General features: G+C 47.7%; 1 protein-coding gene across 2 annotated transcripts in view; it reads right to left on the bottom strand.

Annotated features, from left to right (window-relative positions):
- USP54 (ubiquitin specific peptidase 54) overlaps positions 1-19,012 on the bottom strand; it is a 52,068-nt gene that overhangs the window by 22,475 nt on the left and 10,581 nt on the right. Inside the window, exons 3-13 of one of the 2 annotated variants that reach the window (XM_044420161.1) lie at positions 16,257-16,349; positions 12,264-12,398; positions 11,993-12,106; positions 11,792-11,874; positions 10,708-10,813; positions 10,285-10,431; positions 9,924-10,073; positions 5,920-6,088; positions 4,616-4,786; positions 2,677-2,808; positions 2,142-2,510 (exon numbers count right to left, since the gene is read on the bottom strand). In XM_044420161.1, coding sequence (XP_044276096.1) covers positions 2,142-2,510; positions 2,677-2,808; positions 4,616-4,786; positions 5,920-6,088; positions 9,924-10,073; positions 10,285-10,431; positions 10,708-10,813; positions 11,792-11,874; positions 11,993-12,106; positions 12,264-12,398; positions 16,257-16,349 — 1,669 coding nt within the window. The remainder of the gene's footprint in view (positions 1-2,141; positions 2,511-2,676; positions 2,809-4,615; positions 4,787-5,919; positions 6,089-9,923; positions 10,074-10,284; positions 10,432-10,707; positions 10,814-11,791; positions 11,875-11,992; positions 12,107-12,263; positions 12,399-16,256; positions 16,350-19,012) is intronic. The other variant, XM_044420162.1, reaches the window with a different exon arrangement.

The following is a 19,012-nucleotide window of genomic DNA, read 5'->3' as shown; positions in this document are numbered from 1 at the left end:
CCAACAGGGCAGCTCCAGCAAAGGGAGATGAAGGAGCGGTGCCTTTCATAGGATGAGCCTTGATAACCTACTGGGGAGCCTGGCCAGACAGCTCCTAACAGGCCTGTGGCAGCAACAGACCCGACGTTACAATAAAAAGACTGTGGTCCTGGCAAAATTGGGCTCTCTCGTTGAGGTGAAAGGTTCGGGTTCAGCTCAACGAGCATCTAGGCCAGGGGTGGCGAACCTACGGCAGGCGCGCTGCTTTCCTGGCGAGCCCCTTGCGACGGAGCGCCCCGCAGCCGGGCTTCTTCCATGCCAGAGGCCTGTGCGGCATGTAGGCACCCTGCGATCCACCGCTGGGCCTGTGTCCGGGAGCTCAGGCTCCCGGATGCCGCAGCGCAGAGTGGGGTCCAGGGAGCCAAGCCCCAGGAATCCGGTGGACTCCCCTCCCCTCGATGGGCTCCTTGCTTGTCCCAACCCACAAGGGCTGGGCGAGGCGGTGGTCTCTCCACCCACTGCCTGAGTCCCTCTGCACGCCCCTTGCGATTCCCATCAGCGTGACGACGGGCTCAAGAGCCTGCGAATTCACCCGGCACAGGAAGCCCACGCGAGCCACTGCTCCTCTGTGTTTCTGGAGAACGAGCTGCTTGACCCACTGAAGGAAAACAGGGAGTGCTTGGACCCAGCAGGGCTAGAGGACACGGGAGGTGGCAAAGCGGCAACAGCCGCCTGACCCCCCCCGCCCCCGCCCCCCATGCTGCTTCCTCAGGCTCCTCTGAGGCGTCACCAGTAGGCCTTCGGCCTGGGCGCTTGCCGCCTTGAAAGCCTCCGTGCTGGACTAAGCAGCCAGAGCCCAGCTGAGGGCCGAGGTGCTTCGCCCGCATTCTGCCGCAAGGAGGACGTGGCGGCAGAGCAGCCGTGTCCCGGGGCCGCAAGTGCACGGAAGGCGAGCTGCTGCCCTGGGCACCGCACGGACTCGGACAGAGGGGGCAGCCGGCCGCTGGCAGTGTGAGCGCGGACTGTGGCCTCACCGGCCCAACTCGCCTGTGCAGGGGATGCCTGGTTTGGGACGGACGCTTCCAGGCCCTCATTCACTGGGGACTCCAGGGCTCGACCTGCGCGCCAAGCTGAGAGCGCTCTCTGGAGGAAGGCCCTGTCTGAGGGAGCGTCAGGGGCGTCTGGGCGAGCAGGAGGGCACCTGCGGCCCTCGCTCCAATGCAGCGTGGCTCTGCTAGACGCTGCTCTTCCGTGGTGGGGCACAGCTATTCACTGCTCGGCGAAGAGAACTCCCTCCTCAGTCCCCGCACGGCACCACTGTTCAGGCGCGTCTGCGGCAGCCTGATGCCGAAGCCACGGCAAGCCCCTGCAGGCGTCACCTGCCAGCCGGGTGAGCGGCAACTCCTCCTCTATAGCGAGCGACTGCCCATCTCTGAAATTTGCTCGTGATCTAAAACTAAGCAGAACCTTGTTTTCTAAAATAGCACTAAGCAAATACTTAGAAACCAAACAGGCACTGTCTCAAGCTATATACAATTTGAGATCAGCTGTGTTTTTATGCTTACCGCAAACAGTATGAATAATGCATGAAATGTTTTGAATTAAATCACTGATTTAATCTAACCCCTTTCTTGGTGCTCCCTGTAGCAATTCATTTCCAGTTTTGAGTTAGGTTTGGGGTTTGTTCATTGATTGTTCTGATCTAATAATTGCAGGGTTTTCCCATTAGAGGCAGGAACTTGTTAAACACTTGCTGATTCTGTGCCAGCCAATCTCACTACCAAATACTGTTGAGGGAAAAGCTTCCTTTCCTAGCTGGCTGTAAAATATTGTGCTGCAGAAGGAAATAAATGAATATGGCGTCCTGCACGTGCAATTAAAGAGAAACAACAAATGGTCCTCATTACAAAGAGAAAGCTCCTGGGCAGTTAAGATTCTGGCAAGCATTTCTCCTCCCATGTTGTTCAGAATACAAAACAGGCAAAGCATCACAAAAGGACAAGTCGGGTCTCCCTCCCCGACTTTCAAACGTCCACCCGATGTGGGCGAGAAGTGGACTGGCCCTGCGCCCCCCCCAGCAGCACACACACGAGACGGCCCTGCCCATCAGCCACACAGGCCTGTCTCTCCCTGCCCCCAGGCACATCCCCCCACAGGGTTACCTGCGTCTTCAGAGAAGGGGCTGAGCTGTGTGTAGCCGCACTGCTTTCTCTTCTCCTTGCTGAAGATGCTGTCTATGTTCAGCGACTCCCTTTTGGGCCTCCATGTGGGGCGGCACTTGCTGGAAGAGCTGGACTTGGACTCGCTGCTGGTGCTCTCCATTTCCCAGTCCTGGGGCTGGGCCGGCAGGGCCCGGGGCAGTGGCTGCGCTTCAGCCGGATCCTTCCTTCCGCGTGGGGAGCCCTGGCTGCCCTGCAGTGCCCTGCTGTGGATCATGTTGCTGACGGTCTCTTTCAGGTCCCGCAGCCTGCTGGCACTGCTCGATGTCTTGGGGGCTGTTCTGGGGACTTGCTTCTCCTTCAGTGTTTCCCCTGCAGTTTAAGAATGGAAGGAGAGGACAGCGTCAGCGACAAAAATAGCTTCCCTCTGAATTAACTGCACGTCTCACTCCCTCTTTTTCAGCTGATTGACCAGAAAGGAGGCCCAGTTCACATCTCAAATTGAACAGGCGTTTAAGAATTAAACCATCATCTTTGCCTTCGCTGTGGTATCCGGATGGCTGGGACTCCTCCCCCTTCTTCCGCGACCTGCTGGAACTCCTCTTGCGGTCCGCCAGTGAGCCCTTTTTGGATCCGTGCCTCTGATTACACTCGCTGTCTGTCAGGTGTCCTGGGAGAACAGAAGTGGCATCCTGACCAGCTGTTCAGCATTCTACGAGGAGGAAGCCTCACTCATCTGCCACGAGTATCCAATAGATTGTAACTTCCAGTTAGTGCTTTGGCACCAGGGGAATGACTAACTTGACCTGAAATGCGTCTGCAAGGAAGTATTTAAAAAGCCCAAGTAACGAGCACTTCAGAAACCGTGGTTATGGGAACCGTTTGTGCAGGCTGACCGGAGCAGTGCCCGGCACCTTGGCTGACCAGCTCCAGGCCCACCAGCTTCTTTTCATGCCGACAGGCTAATAAGCTCACACACGCCCCTCTCGCACGCAAACACGACTCCCTCCCTCCATCTCATTTTTAAACTGCTGCTCTTGCACTGTGACCTTTTCCTGGATTTAAGTACAACTACACACAGCATTCCCATATTAGCTACACATTTTAAGAAATTCAGCATCTTATCTATGATATTGGCTTGAAAAAGCAAAAGAAGTCCAGAATGGTGAAAAATACACTTAGCAATACACGTGGCCAGGAGGTCATTCCCATGCCGTGCAGGTTACAATCTGCAAGAACCTCAGGCTGCCAGTTCTTGTTTTCTCAAAAAGATACAAAAAGGCATCCACACATGCATGTACGCAGCACCTTTTCTGACCACACCTGAAATACCCCACATTCATGCTGCTCATCTTGTGCAAACCACAACCAAATTTCTTTCCACCTGAAGATGGGGCCACGCTTCTGTCTTTCAGGGGATGGGACAACGATGGCTACTATTTGAGACTGACTGGCCACTGGTTGTTTATTTGTTCCATTGTTATACTGCCCAATAGCCTGAAGGTGCTCTGGGTAGCTCAGAAGTAAAAAGCACGCAACTAACAGCACAGCCTTGCAACCCCACTAAAATGAAGCACAAATACAAAGAAAGGGGTCAGCTGGGCGCCCCACAGAATGGCGCCGTGCTCTTTTGAAGCGGCCTGAGATTATGGAACGAGAGCCGCGATGGCGCAAATGGCTGCTTTGCAAGGGCCCGTGGGACCACGGATGGGCTCCAGGGCCATGCCAAGTGCCATGTGGAGGGGCGAGGTTCCGGAGACTCTTGAGGAACGTGCATGTGAGAGGGTGGGAAGGGGTGCAGTGTCCTTGTATCAGTGCTGGCATGAGCCGGGGATCCCTTCCTGCAGGAAATCCACTGCTGCTGGCACAGCTGTGGAGGTCAGTGTGGAGGACAGGGCTTGGAATGAGAGCCAAGACTGGCAAAGAACGGGGTTTGGCAGGTGGAAGAATTAGGAGCATTGCTCCTAGTGGTAACAAGGAAACCCAGTTGTCTGGCCGGCAGGAAACAGCAGAAATACTGTCCAAGATGGCATTCAGCCTTTCAGTCTGGCCCCTGGACGGGGGACAAACCAGTGGAAGACCAATGGAAAAGCCTCCCTTTGCCCTTCAGGCAAGTTCACTAAGGAAGCAGAGAGCCAGGCGTAGTTGGGGAGAAACGGTGGCTCACTCCTCCCTTGCCACCCTGATCAGGGAAAGCTGGCTTTGGGCTGCATGGTGCAGGGACTAGCAGCTCCCCCAGGCCCAGCGGAGTCCCCGACTGGCACAAGCTATGTGCGGACAGCATCTGCCTCCAGCAATGCCTCAAGGAGCGGCTCCTCCACGTGCTGGCTGGAGGCCCTACTCTGTGCAGGCGAGCTGGCAGGCCTGGGCCATGGTCTCTGGCAAAGGGCCTCCCCCTGGAACCAGCACTCGCCCCTGACCTGGGATATGTGCCTGAATCAATGCACATGCTTTCCCCAGCCGAAGAAAAGGGTCACCTGTGTCCCTGCTGCTCTGTGAGGTGGCATCATTCTCCATGTTGTAAATGACAGTTCCCTGGGAATCAGAGGAGAAGTGGCTGACCGCAGACTCATGGTGAGAGTGTTTATACGGGAAACTGTCCGCAGAGGAGTCTGTCCTGGTGTCGCTTGTGACTGAAGGCTCACGCCCTGGTAAAAGAAGACAGTGCGAGTTGGAACTGCAGATAAGAAAGGGGCGAAGGCAGACCACGGGCTCTTGGAGAGGAAAGATCACTCCACGGTAATGATCATGCCCAAAAGAGCCACTCTGCTGGGGAACTTGCAACCTCTTGCTATTACGCAAATTTCCTTTTCCTGAAAAGCCCAAGCAAAAGATAACAAGTTACAAGGTAACTTTTTAAACAAAATGTTCCACCTCTTCCCACACTGTCTCGGCTGCCCAGAGTCTGCAGAAAAGCTCTGACCGTCCTTGTGAGAGATGCTCTGACATTAGCAATCATTCCGGAGACAAGAGTTCTGCTACCAACAAACGGGCCACTGGGTCTTTCCCCGAGTCTTTGCTGACTGACACGTCACAGAGGCAAACATGTTGGAATTACAGCACTTAGTAATTCTCTGAAATGACACGGTTAGGTGAGAGTGACTGGGCACAGAGGAAATTTTCTCTAAGCCTAATCTACTCGAAGACCAATTTGTAATGGGCTCAAGTGGGGTTAGTGGAAGAAGTGAAGACAAGCACTTCCCCTCAAGTCCACCCTGCTTCCCTGAGATTCTGTGTAGACTCCCACTTGCGCTCCCTAAGTATGGGAGCTGAGGATTATGCTAGAACTCCTGGGTTCTGCACAAAGTCACAAACTGCATAAAGGATTCAAAACTGCATAGGAAGGTAAGGGAAAAATATATATTTTGAACACACAATCCTTTGCATATTGTCTCCATGGTTCTATCTGAATGCAGAATACAAAGTACGACACACAGAGCTTCTGCCAAACCACGATCAGAAATTCAGCGTGTCTGGGAAAGGAATTCTGTAGCCACTGAGAAAGTTAAGAAAAATGAATTTGACTTATAAAAAAAAAGTGTTTTCAGTAATAAAGACGACTTTCTCTCTTACAGAATTTCATCTGCTCCTATGGAGTCTATGAAACTCCAACCCTGCCTGCTCGAACCTGTTGCTGCCATTTCTGCCACTCCCCCAGCTTGTGATACTTCGCCCGGTGTTCTTCCTTGCTGGTACTGGTAACGCACACGACATCCTACACATGAGCAGCCTGGCAAGAATGCAGCGCAATCTCTGAAATCCAAAAGCTCAGAGAGGTTACCTGAATCTTCGCTATCGTAGTAAGTTCTGCTGTACTGCTGAAGGTCCACTTGGACGGGCGTGTCCTGGGTTGACACCGGAGTCCCCCGTGGGTCCGCATAAAGTAGCAGCAGGGGCTGATAATGACCCTTAATGCACTTGGTTACAACATCTTTCCATTTGGGGCCTATCTGAAATATTGTTTAAAAGCCAGGAAGACATCTTCAGCAGCTGGTTCCCATTCCTATTTGCAATTTCAACTGATTTCACATGCTGTCCTCATCCTAGCTTTAGACTCAACTTATTTTGCTTGCATTGGACTACTGAAAATTCAATCTTCAAAAGAGGCTTTTTAATTTTCTTGGAAGAAAAGAACTATGTAATGGTCAAGGTCAAAGTTAAGTAAATGGAAAATTCATGAAAATCTGAAAGCCTTCTCTTCACAGCATTCCCTCTAAGAAATCTTAAAAGCATTTTGTTCTCTGGGGAGTTCTTTCTTTTTCTAAAGGCCATTTTGCGCATGTTAAAATTACAAAAGAATGCTTCCTTTTGTTACTTTTCTGCCTTTTAACAAAGACAGGAAGGGGCAAGAATTAAAGGAAATGCAAAAATGAGGTATTCAGAGTCCAAGACCTGGTGATTTTGAGTCCAAGTACTGCATCCTACAGCAGTGAAAGGGAAGAGCTTCTGAGTAAAATGTAAATGGCAGCATGTTTGCACTAGCCTAGATCTGCTGCAATATGTCACTTTTTTATTTTTTGCAAAAAGGATAGGAATGGATCACCAGCTGGGACAGGACACATATGCACAAGCTCTTAATGAAAGGTTCAGGTTCACGTTATCTGCCCACCTTGGCCAAAATACACTGGCAAACGGAATGCAGCATAAAGCTTGAAAATGGGAAGTTTTGAGTGATGTGTTTGTTGTTACATGCCATCAAGTCGTTCCGCAACTTCTGGTGACACTATGAATGAAAGCCCTCCAAACTGTCCTGTCAGTGACAACCCTGCTCAGCTCTTAAGGATAAATAAACACACCCCAAAGAATGCCCTGAGTTCTGTCTCAAGTGTCACCATGCCAAGAGATGACATGGACATCACCAGACAGTCAACACAGAAATCAGATTGACTATGTGCTCTGCAGCCAAAGATGAAGAAGCTCCGTACAGTCAGTAAAAACTAGACCAGGAGCTGACTGTGGCTCAGATCATGAGCTTCTCATTGCAAAATTTAGGCTTAAATTGAAGAAAGTAGGGAAAAGCACTAGTCCACTCAGGTATGACCTAAATCATATCCCTGATGAATATACAGTAGAGGTGACAAATAGATTTAAGGAATTAGATCTGCTAGACAGAGTGCCTGAAGAACTATGGACAGAAGTTTACAACATTGTACAAGAGGAAGCAACTTAAACCATCCCAAAAAAAAGAAATGCAAGAAAGCAAAACTTTCTTTTTGTCTGAGGAAGCTTTACAAATAGCTGAGGAAAGAAGGGAAGCGAAAGGCAAGGGAGAAAGAGAAAGATACACCCAATTGAATGCAGAATTCCAGAGAATAGCTAGAAGAGATAAGAATGCCTTCTTCAATGAACAGTGCAAAGAAATAGAAGAAAACAATAGAATAGGGAGGCCCAGAGATCTCTTCAAGAAAATTGGAGATATGAAGGGAACGTTTCATGCAAAGATGGGCATGATAAAGGACCAAAATGGCAGGGACCTAACAGAGGCAGAAGAGGTTAAGAAGAGGTGGCAAGATTACACAGAATAACTATACAAGAAATATCCAAACGTCCCTGATAACCACAATGGGGTGGTCACTGACCTCGAGCCAGACATCCTGGAATGTGAAGTCAAATGGGCCTTAGGAAGTCTGAGCAACAACAAAGCTAGTGGAGGTGACAGTATTCCAGCTGAGCTATTCAAAATCTTCAAAGAGGATGCAGTAAAAGTGCTACACTCAATATGCCAGCAAATTTGGAAAACTCAACAGTGGCCGCAGGATTGGAAAAGGTCAGTTTACATTCCAATCCCAAAGAAGGGCAATGCCAAAGAACGTTCAAACTGCTGCACCATTGCTCTCATTTCACATGCTAGCAAAGTGATGCTCAAAATCCCACAAGCTAGGCTCCAGCAGTATGTGGATCGAGAACTACCAGAAGTACAGGCAGGATTTCGAAGAGGGAGAGGAACTAGAGATCAAATTGCCAACATACGCTGGATCATGGAGAAAGCTAGGGAGTTCCAGAAAAACATCTACTTCTGCTTCATTGACTATGCTAAAGCCTTTGATTGTGTGGATCACAACCAATTGTGGCAAGTTCTTAAAGAGATGGGAGATGGGAGTACCAGACCATCTTATTCGTCTCCTGAGAAACCTCAGGGTCAAGAAGCAACAGTGAGAATTGGATGCGGAACCACTGATTGGTTCAAAATTGAGTAAGGAGTTCAGCAAGGCTGTATACTGTCGCCCTGCCTATTTAACTTATATGCAGAGCACATCATGAGAAAGGTGAGGCTGGATGAATCACAAGTTGGAATTATCAACAACCTCAGATATGCAGATGATACCACTCTAATGGCAGAAAGTGAAGAGGAACTAAAGAGCCTGTTGATGTGGGTGAAGGAGGAGAGCGCAAAAGTTAGCTTGAAACTCAGCATCAAGAAAACTAAGATCATGGCATCTGGTCCTCTCACTTCCGGGCAAAGAGACAGGGAAGAACTGGAGGTAGTGACAGATTTTATTTTCCTGGGCTCCAAGATCACCGCAGATGGGGACTGCAGCCAAGAAATTAAAAGACGCTTGCTACTGGGGAGGCAAGCTATGGCAAATCTAGACAGCATACTAAAAAGCAGAGACATCACCCTGCCGACAAAAGTGTGTAGTCAAGGCTATGGTTTTCCCAGTTGCAGTGTATGGCTGTGAAAGTTGGACCATAAGGAAGGCTGAGCGCCGAATGATTGAGGCCTTTGAATTGTGGTGCTGGAGGAGACTCCTGCGAGTCCCTTGGACCGCAAGGCAATCAAACCAGTCAGTCCTAGAGGAGATTAACCCTGACTGCTCTTTATAAGGCCAGATGCTGAAGATGAAACTCAAATACCTTGGCCACTGAATGAGAAGGAAGGACTCCCTGGAGAAGAGCCTAATGCTGGGAAAGATGGAAGGAAAAGGGAGAAGGGGATGGAGAGAATGAGATGGCTGGATGGAGTCACTGAAGCAGTCAGCATGAGCTTAAGTGGACTCCTGGGGATGGTGGAGGACAGGAAGGTCTGGAGGAATGTTGTCCATGGGGTCGCGATGGGTCAGACATGACTTCACGACTAACAACAACACAACAACAGCACAAATAAGTTCAACAGGCAGTGCTGAGTTTAGCAGAACAAAAAACAAAGCCCTAGAGCATTGGTCTGTATGTACATCATGATAAATCGGTAAAGACAAACACTGTAGCGTAACAATAAATCAATAAAGTTAAAAAAAAATAGCCCGTCCAATTGGGCTTTCTTCTCCCCCTCTCTGCCCTTTCCCATCTCCTGTCTTCCCACTCTTCATTCTTTTCCCCTCCTAGTCATCCCACTTCTGGGAAAGCAAACCTTTGTCCTGGACATGTCTCTAAAAATCTGGACCAGGGCACACATTAGTCAATGTTGGGAGTCAACCTACCTGCATTCACACATGCAGCTGTCCCTAGATGAGGAACAATCCATAATAAATCACCCCGGGAAGAGGGCCCCTGCAATAAGTGATTCAAAGGCCTTCCTTGGGGCAGTCAGAACATGAATATCAGCTTTTGCTTTCAAGAACACTGTGGCTGCTCACTGACATACAAAGGACATAATCTCCCTAGAACATTTCTGGTATCAGCTTCCTAGAAATAAATGAAAGTTACACAAGAGCAACTTGTGTGGTGAGAGGAGAGTGAGTTAAACTGTGAAAAGCATTTTTAGAATAATGTGAAGTCCCGTGGCAGGAGGGAAAAGTGGTTCTCGCCAACACCCAATCATGTCACAAAAGCCTCCAACTTTCTTACCTCTTTGACATGGGCATCATCAAAGTACATCCACTTGCGAATCTTTGTTTGGAAGAAGAAGGTGGAGTAATGTTTTCCATAGTAACAGATCATTCCAACCAAATACAGTTCACACAGTTTTGCTCTGTCATCAGTTACCCTGAAGAAGAGCTTTAAAAGAGGAGAGGATAATCACAGAAAAGTTCTTCACATTCATCTGGAAAATGCTCCTATCTGAAAATTGTTGGGAATTATTTATTCAAGTCCAGGTGGAAATCTAGCATATGGGCCCTGCTGAGCCTCCACTGCTAAAAGGAAAATACACCTGGATAGCAGAGGAGAAAGCAAAGCAGAAAGCCTGGCCACAAGATGAAAGACTCACATCTCCCAACTTCAGACAGGTGCCCAGGCTGTGAATGACGTCCTCCGCCAGATCTGAATGATCCGAGTCCCACACCAGGCCGATGGTGATGATCTGCGGGGAGTTCATCAGCACACGGCGGATACGGATTTTTTCCCCACAGTTGCTCTGTAAAACAGAAAGCCCGTTTATTGAACTAAAACTAATTTAATACAGCTGCCTCTTGCTCCACCTACTCCTTGACTATACCTGCCCCTCTGTGGTACCTACTGTGTGGTACCTACTGAAGCTAAGAAATTCTTCAGAGTAATCCAGAGATTATTGTATTTCTGGTATACTGATGAACTACATATTGAAAAGCTGTTATCAGACACAGATCCCACCAGATACTGTTTTCCCCCTTTGGGCCACTCTTTCTATTAAATGCAAACAACTTATACAAACCGGACAATTTCGTAAGTCCCCCATGGTGCTTGCATTTTGTAGCAGCTCTCCAAACATATCCGGAGTGGGTTTCTCTCGTCTTTCCAGCATGCAAATTGCCTGATTGCTTTAAGTTTAAAAATGTAAAAAGCAAGATTAATAATATAATTTTGTTTGTAATCAATACTTTTGCATTATTATTTTTGTTATTTAGATAGCACTACCAGAGCTATATGGCAGGTTAAGCAAGAGGGCAGTCCTTCCCCCCATGGAGCTTATAATCTTAACATCAAGACAACTGCAATACAGAGGAAAGAAATGAATTAATACCTTGATCAGAACACCTGGGAGGGGAAAAAACAGGCTAGGCATTTATACATACCATTATAAGTTACTGAAATCTAAGTACATTGGGTTAGAATACAGTGAAATAATGGAACTTGAGATCTTTGATTCTGTATATGCACAGCACTTCATACCCTTAAACAAGTTTCCCCCTTCCAGGCTAGAGGTGACAGAGGTCTATTTTGTCCCTCCCGTATTTATTTATTTATCGATTTATATCCTGCCTTTTTCCTACAAAGGGCTCAAGGCAGCTTACATCCTTCTCCTCCTCCATCTTCTCCCCACAACAACAACCCTGTGAGGTGGGTTGGGCTGAGAGTCTGTGACTGGCCCAGTCACCCAGCTGGCTCCATGGCCGAGCGGGGACTCGAACCCGGATCGCCTGAGTCCCAGTCCCGTGCTCTTAAGCACTGCACCACACTGGCTCCAGATATGCCCATCTGCTGTACAGAGAAGGCCCCTGGGTCTCAAAATGCATGCTTTGTGGCAGGAAAGGAAAGACCTTGGATTGCCATCGAGACCCTGGCATTCATTCCCAGACTGCTCTGCTCTCCGTAGGCGATCAGCACTGTCCCCTGCCCTGTTCCTCCTCCTCCTGCAGGCACCTGTCTCCACACAATTTGAAGGCGTCTCATACCAATTATTTCATTAAACTCCTAATGGCTTTAGCGACATCTGCCACTCAACGTGCAGCATTTAGGAGGAAAGAATGAAACAAGAGGACCGTTTTTCCTTTCCAGTGCAAGACATGGAGACTTACCAGAGTGACGTGGTTGAGATATAATGCACCATCTGGATGAAGGGCAGAGGGTCAGAAGTGGCACCACAACTGGTACAGACACACTAAACCAGAGATAAATGCCGTTAACAGTCGGGAGAGAAATGCACATCTGTACAAATTCCCCATCCGCTAGTTCTTCATTTCATGATTATACTGTTTGGAGTGGAAGTTGTGCCGTACCTGCTCAAATAAGGTCATTGCAAACTTCTGGTGTGAAATGCAGTGCGGGGCAGTGCAGATGTCTTCCTTGGACTCGTCTGCGATGTGGAAGTGAATCCTCATCAGAAGATTCTCCTGTGAGAAGGCATGAAAACAGGAGTGCTTCAATGACAGACAGCGGGAGGTCAGTGACACAGAAGTCCCATTTTAGGATCTGATGGAATTTTTCTCCAAAGCATTCAAAAATTCAGTTAAGCCGCATGTACATGCATTGCACCTGTGCCATACTCACAAAGCATTCTGCAGCATCATCCATGATGCCCAGCTGGAAACGCTGCTCATCCTGGAAAGTCTTTGCAAGAGCATTCCGAAGAGCATCAGAAGGCAGCACTTTCTCATTGCTGCACTGAAACTGGTTAAAGATACCCTAGGTGGGAAAAAGAGGGCATTTCACGTCCATGATCTTTTCACTCTTAGCACAGTTTCTAAAGTAAATGCATTTATTTAACAAATCCATTTACTGTATGTTATGTTATCATGACCTTTTAGCTGCATTTGAAGAGAAACCTCTCTTAATACTGATCACAGCCTCAAGCCTTCATCAGTTTTCTGCTTCTCATGCCTCAGCTACACAGCTTATTATTCCAAGTATTTTACTAACGTAAAATGAGAGATAAAATGAGAGATTATCCCAATTTGGGTCCAAATGTTCACCTGCCCTCAAATTCAGATGGCATAATGTCAGGGATGCTAGCACATACAGACAAAATATTTTGCAGAAGCCTTCAGGGTTCTGTACAGCCAGTGGTCTCTGGGTGGTTCACAGCAATTAAACAATGCAGGTACAATAACAAACACAGATGACATCAACATAATACAATAACATGCAGCATAAAATTCCTATATATAACAGTTAAAACAGCTTGAACAATTAAAACCCTATCAAGAAAAAACCCAGATGGATGAAACACTTGCCATGTCCCATCAAATGTTATTAGATGCATGGAGGTTGAGGATCTTAACCTAGGGCTGAAAAGAGGCCAATGTTGGGGCCGGCCGGCCTCAAGGGGGAGGTCACTCCCTAAGTGCTAAGATGAACCAGCACTGAGAGAGCCCTCCTCCTTGTTGCCTTGTTCTGGGCCTCCACTCCCTCCCCAGCTGGAGGAAGGCCTCAGAGGTAGGTCTCATGAACCTGGCAGACTGGAGAGGAGCATTCTGCTGTCGAAAGCAGCATCGTGAATCGGGCAGCCAATGCAGGCAGAAGGGCTCTGATATGCTTGGACTTTCCAGTGCCATTTAGGAATCTGACTGCCACCTTTTGCACAAACTCCCGCTTCCGAACAGTTTTCAAGGGCAGCCCCATGTGGAGTGCATTGCAGTAATCTAGTCTAGAGATTGGAGGGGGCGGGGGAATGTGACCCTGTCAAGCCAGCGCTGGCATTAAAAGGGCTGCAGTTTCAGCTCGTGCCACTTGGTCCCCAGTGGGCATGCCAGCCAGACGTTCCACCCAGTGTGTCCCCAGTCTGGTTCACCTCCTCCTGCACCTTCTCCCACTGCCACAGGCAAAGCTGCCCTGCCAGGCTGGTTTCGTCCCTTGTCCTCTCTGCATATCAAAGCTTTCTGCCGCCCACAGAGGCGGCGTGAGAACAGGTCTGCGCCCGAGGTCTGCACACGAATGCATCTGCTGCAGCAGAAACTCAGGGGACTTCAAAAGGACACCGGCTTCCCTTTCATCTGTTTCCTGCCTTCCTGTGTCTTACACCAGAATCCAGCGTTCCTTGGCCACTGGCATGTTCCCACCTGGGTAGTCTGGCTCAACAGCTTTCTTGGCTCAACAGGGACAAACTCTCCATCTCACGAAGCAGTTTAAACCACACATTTCTTGCAAGGGTTCTCCACTGTATGCCATCCCTTCCATATCCCCCAGTACGCTGCTCCTTCCACACCCTCCTTTGGACTGTAACGGCCCAAAAGGTTCGCTCTACTGCTACATTCATTTTTTAAAACATGTATTGCATTTCTATATCCTGACTTTCTCCTAAGCAGCTGAGGAGACGCCCCTCCGTTATTGCCACAACACCACCACAAGATCAGGGTAAGCAGAAGGCATATCAGAGTCTAGCGCTGGGTATCTGGGTGACTTGCAGCAGATCAGCCATGGCTCTTCATGCCCAGCCTTTCAACTGTAGCAGCAAAAAAACACCTTATTTATTTTATTTTATTTTTATTTGGGAAATTGATAGGCCGTCCATCACTCTGCATCTCCAGATGGCTCACAACAAGATCAATAAATACAACAGTATAAATAGAAATATGGTAAATACCCCAACCAATAATAAAACGTTTGCCATCGAAGTATAGCAGCAGCCATCCTGTCAAGAGAACATCTTCTCCATTACAGAAGCCACAACATCAGGCAACAAAGGGGCACAAACGCCACAGGTGGCAGATTTCCAGGCAACATCCAATGAGAACCTGGCAGTCAGGGGAAGCCTCCCCTTGTTGGCCAGCTCTGGGTGCCCCACCAAAGCTGCCAGCAAGTGTCTTCTTACTGGTTTCCTCCAGGCTCTGAATCTGCACAGGTTTCTAGGAAGGGCTCTTTCTGAGCAGCAGCCAGCAATCCTGGACCACTTGCTTGCGAAGGCAAGTGCTGCAGCACCTGCACTCATCTCCAGGAGGCAGTTACCTTCAAGAGTGCCGGGACGGGCTAGACTTAACGCAAAATCACCTGAGGCCGGCGGCTGCAGGAGAGTCTCGGGACCAAAACAGAATTCTAGCAACACAAGCTGATCTGCATAGGCATGCATACTTGGATTTTGCTTGTACAACGTGTTTTATTTATTTATTTATTTAAAACATTTCTATGCCGCCCCATTCGCCAAAGCCTCGGGGCGGCTCACAACATTTACTTACCAAAAGCAGGAAAAAACCCTAATTTTTGCTTCTGTTGTCAATCCAAAGATTATACCTATCCTATTCATGTCAGAAAACATCCTGTCAACCCATAAAATTAATTCTTCCTGATTTTCTTACCGCTAATACAAAAGCTCTGGCAGAACACACAAATCAATGCCACATTCTTCTCCACCAGCAACAAAACACTCTCTGTCCTGCATCCTGGCACAAGAAGCTCGGGAAAGCAAACAAACTCTTTGTGGCAGGCCTAGTATCACAGCCTAGCTCCCCCTCCCACTTCCCGAGCGCAGATAAACAAACTCCAAACCAAGGCCGTGCATTGGAAGAATAAAGAAAGCAGGGACTGTGCACAGCAGGCATCAACATCAATAGCAGATCAGAGAGCTGTTCTGGGGTCAAGGCAGCCCTGCCGCTTCCTGCAGTCGCAAAGGCAGCTGGGCTAAAAGAAAGGAGGAACCGTGATCTGGCATCACAGCCACACTCAGTTGCCTTCCCAAGGCGAAGGTTTAACACCCAGTCCAGGTTAGGGAAACTGTACTGCCAGCATGCTTCATCCGAACGGTGAACAGATGTGACAGCTAACGGAGTGAATGCTGGCACACGCTGCTAAGACTGTGCTCACTGACACCCAGTGTTTGAACCTGAATGTGAGCAACAAAACACGACTTGGCTAGTGAAGAATTAATAGTGCCACAGAGCGTTTCACAATAAAATGGACTGCATTTTGGAGAAGCCCTGCTTAAGTTTTTTCTTATAGCATAGTCTCTAGATGGCCAAAGAACATTTGTTTGTCAGTGATAAACTCGCATCTCCACTTTTAACTTAAGTGCCCTTTGGCAGTGGAATAGAATGTGTCCTGTTCTCTACCCTCCTTTTTGCTCCTTGGAGACAAGCTTATTTTCTATAAATTTATTTTTATTTATTTGTATTTATATAGTAACACATTTTTCTAAGATATTTTTATATATAAACAAACAGAAGGAAGTGCTTAGTAGTCTTATCAAGAGCATCTCAAATAAAATAAATGGAGCAAGGTATAAAAGGAATATGTGGTTGAAGCTAAGAATGAACTGAGGTTAGTGAGGGATGTTAAAAGCAACAGGAAGGCCTTCTTCATGCACATGCATAATAAATGACAGGGGAAAGAAAAGAGATGTCATGGACAGGACTTGGGAGGGAAGATGCCATGGGAGGGCTTCCAAACACAGGGCCACTACAACTCGGAAATGACTTGGCAACTCATAACAACAACAAATAAACATTTTTCTCTTTCCTAGCTGTATCTAGCACTCACTGAATTATGAAGTATGGTTTAATAGTCCATGCTGACTATTTTCTCCTTCTAATGTCAACTCACTGCATTACTTACTTTGAGAGCACAAAATATACAGGAATCTCCCATGCATTTATGTGTTGTAAGTTGTCGAAAACTGCGTCGAAAAATATCAAGATGCCACAGAACCTATAAAGGGTAAGAAGAACAAGTTGTCATTTATAGTTTACTTTAGAATGCCTTAGATAAAAACCCTTAGCTAAAAACTAGACAGGCAATAAATTCATGCTAAGCACCTATGCATCTTCAAGATAAATAGACTCCAGAGAGTACAACTGCATGTTTAACCTTATCTATATCTATGCCAAACTGTAATCCCGTATCTTCAGAGAGAGAGAAAGAAATGTTTGTTTCAATAAACACCAAAGGGACATGAGTATGCCAAGCACATGCCAACACAGATCGACTGCACCGAGAAAACCGTGCTCCGGTTTGATCAGCAGAGACTGGCAGGCCTTTGCCTGCATGCTCCAGCCTCACGTCGCCCCTTCCCCAGTCCCTTCTCAGGACTCCCTAAGAAGCCAGGAAATTCTGCTTAGCAGCTTCAGAACCTGCCAGGACCGTAGCCTAACATTAATGTTCGACACTATTTTGTTCTGAACTTGGCAAACACAGACTCTAGTTTCAGGTAAAACGTTAAACTACATGTAATAGAAGATTTCTAGGCTTAGCACGGCACACCAAGCAGGGAGAGGGCTGTATCTGTGGACGTAAAGGCCAGTTCATTTCTCAGTTTATGTGGGTAACGATAACACAAACAGCCATAGCAGCACCTGCAACTTTGCTCTAGAACATTTTCAAGAGCTTCTGCAACTACAACAACAAGGACTGGAAATATAGTGGTACCTTGATTAAACTCATTCTTAATCAAGTTTAAGAAACATCAGTAGAAAGCTAATTATATTTGAATAATAGTTTGATATAGTTAAACCCATGAGCAAGGGAATTTTATCTAAAATTTATGAAAAGTTAACATTTTGTGAATAGAAGCATCCCAGAGTTTAAAAGAGAAAAATAGAAAAGCAGTAAATCTGCAATCTCAACTATTTGAATGGAAAACTCATTTTAAAATCCTCTATAATGATAATTAACTCCAATCAAATTACATTAAAACAGGAGATTTAATTATATATGCTGACTGATTTAACACTAGGATTCTAGCATTGCTGAGGCATCGTTCTTCTGTTTTTCGCTAAAAGCAGAATTAAACAAATGGTGCCTGCAATTAAAATCACATTTGATTTCCACTAACACCCAGCCAGGCAAAGGGAAAGATGGGAGCGTACCTGACTCATCTGAGGACAGGGGTGGACAGGCAGGGCTAATCCCCCGCCGGCTCCTCCCGCATCTGCCTGCTGGTTCCCAGCACTTTGCCCAGACCCACCCGCTGGCTCACTGTCATCACAGCCGCTCGCCTCGCTCGCTCGCTCGCTCGCTCCTCTTGGCCAGTCATGCATCTGCTCACCATTGCCAGCCCACCCACTTCCAACAGACCAGTCAGCATGTTTTATAATGTTGTTTTATCACATGCATATTCTGCCTTTCCTCCAGGGGCTATCCTGCCAGGAAGTTAGGCTGAGGGGTAGCCACTGGCCCCAGGCAATCCAGGAGAAGCAGGAGGCGGCAACTCTCTGGTCCACCTCGGGCAGCAAAAATTCTTGAGCTGGCCCTGCTGGCTCGCAGTGCCTTGAGGGTCCTTTCTCCTCACCCATCTGGGCCACTTTACGCTCACATGGCTTCCTGGCACACAGAGTCCATTGCAAGCTTCGGCTGGTGGCCCGGCTACACCCCTGTGCTCAGGTAATCTCTGAATTAGATCACTGCACTGCACTCAGCACGGGGCTGCTCTTGAGGACTGTTCAGAAGCTACGGCTTGTGCAAGATACACTAGAACACACACACACCAGTTCTGGTCCACTTGCTGGCTGCTGTTGCTTCCAAGCCCAGCGGAAGGGGCAACTCTTAACCCAGAAAGCTCTGCCACTTGGGAGCACATCTCACAGCTGCTTGTTCCCAGACTGCCATCTCCATGGGAGACGAAGGTGGAGGCAACAGGGAGGTGGGTCTTCGCAGTGGCAGCCCCTCAACAAGCTGCCTGCTGATGCACACCAAGCACCAACAGCTCTTGCTTGTTTCGCATCTGTTACAGGGTATCAATCAGTTTTAAGTAGGATATTGGGGCAGTCCATAAGCTGTCTAACATGTCTTGTTATTTAATTTGTCATAGCTATTGTAGTGTTTTAAGTTTGGTTTAAAATTTGTCTTTTAAATTTCATAGCATAATTTATCGGTTTTATTGTAATCCGTATTTTCATATTGCATTTCTATTGTATTTTATATGCTGCGGTGAAACTCCCAGAGAGCTTCAGCTACCGGGTAGCATAGAAATAAAACCACCACCACTGACAACAACATATATCCCTCAGAATTCTACCATTTTGTCATCAAGTGCCAAGCTGGCCACCAAAACAAAGAGAAGTTCCAGTGAGGGCTTTCAACGAGGCATCACTCTGAACTTCTTGCTCAGCACTCCTCCATGAAACACGACTCTCTGACTAATGCCTCTCTTAGCAAGAGCACACAAGAAACGATACAGCTCCCTCCACAGAAATGAAGCCACCACCAGCAACAGCCACAGTTCCACATCCCAGTTCTCTACATTTAGAAGAGCTGAGCAGGGCTGTCATGGACAGGACATTCTGGAGGTCTTTTGTTCATGGGGTCGCCGTAAGTCAAAGGCAACTTGACAACTCGGAACATCAGTTCTCCATATTTCTGCTCACAGCCATGGC

This window comes from Varanus komodoensis, unplaced genomic scaffold (assembly GCF_004798865.1).
Source record: "Varanus komodoensis strain SLA01 unplaced genomic scaffold, ASM479886v1 scaffold11, whole genome shotgun sequence".
NCBI lineage: Eukaryota > Metazoa > Chordata > Lepidosauria > Squamata > Varanidae > Varanus > Varanus komodoensis.
Note: the sequence above shows the minus strand (reverse complement) of the source record. Positions and strands in the feature narration are given on the sequence as shown.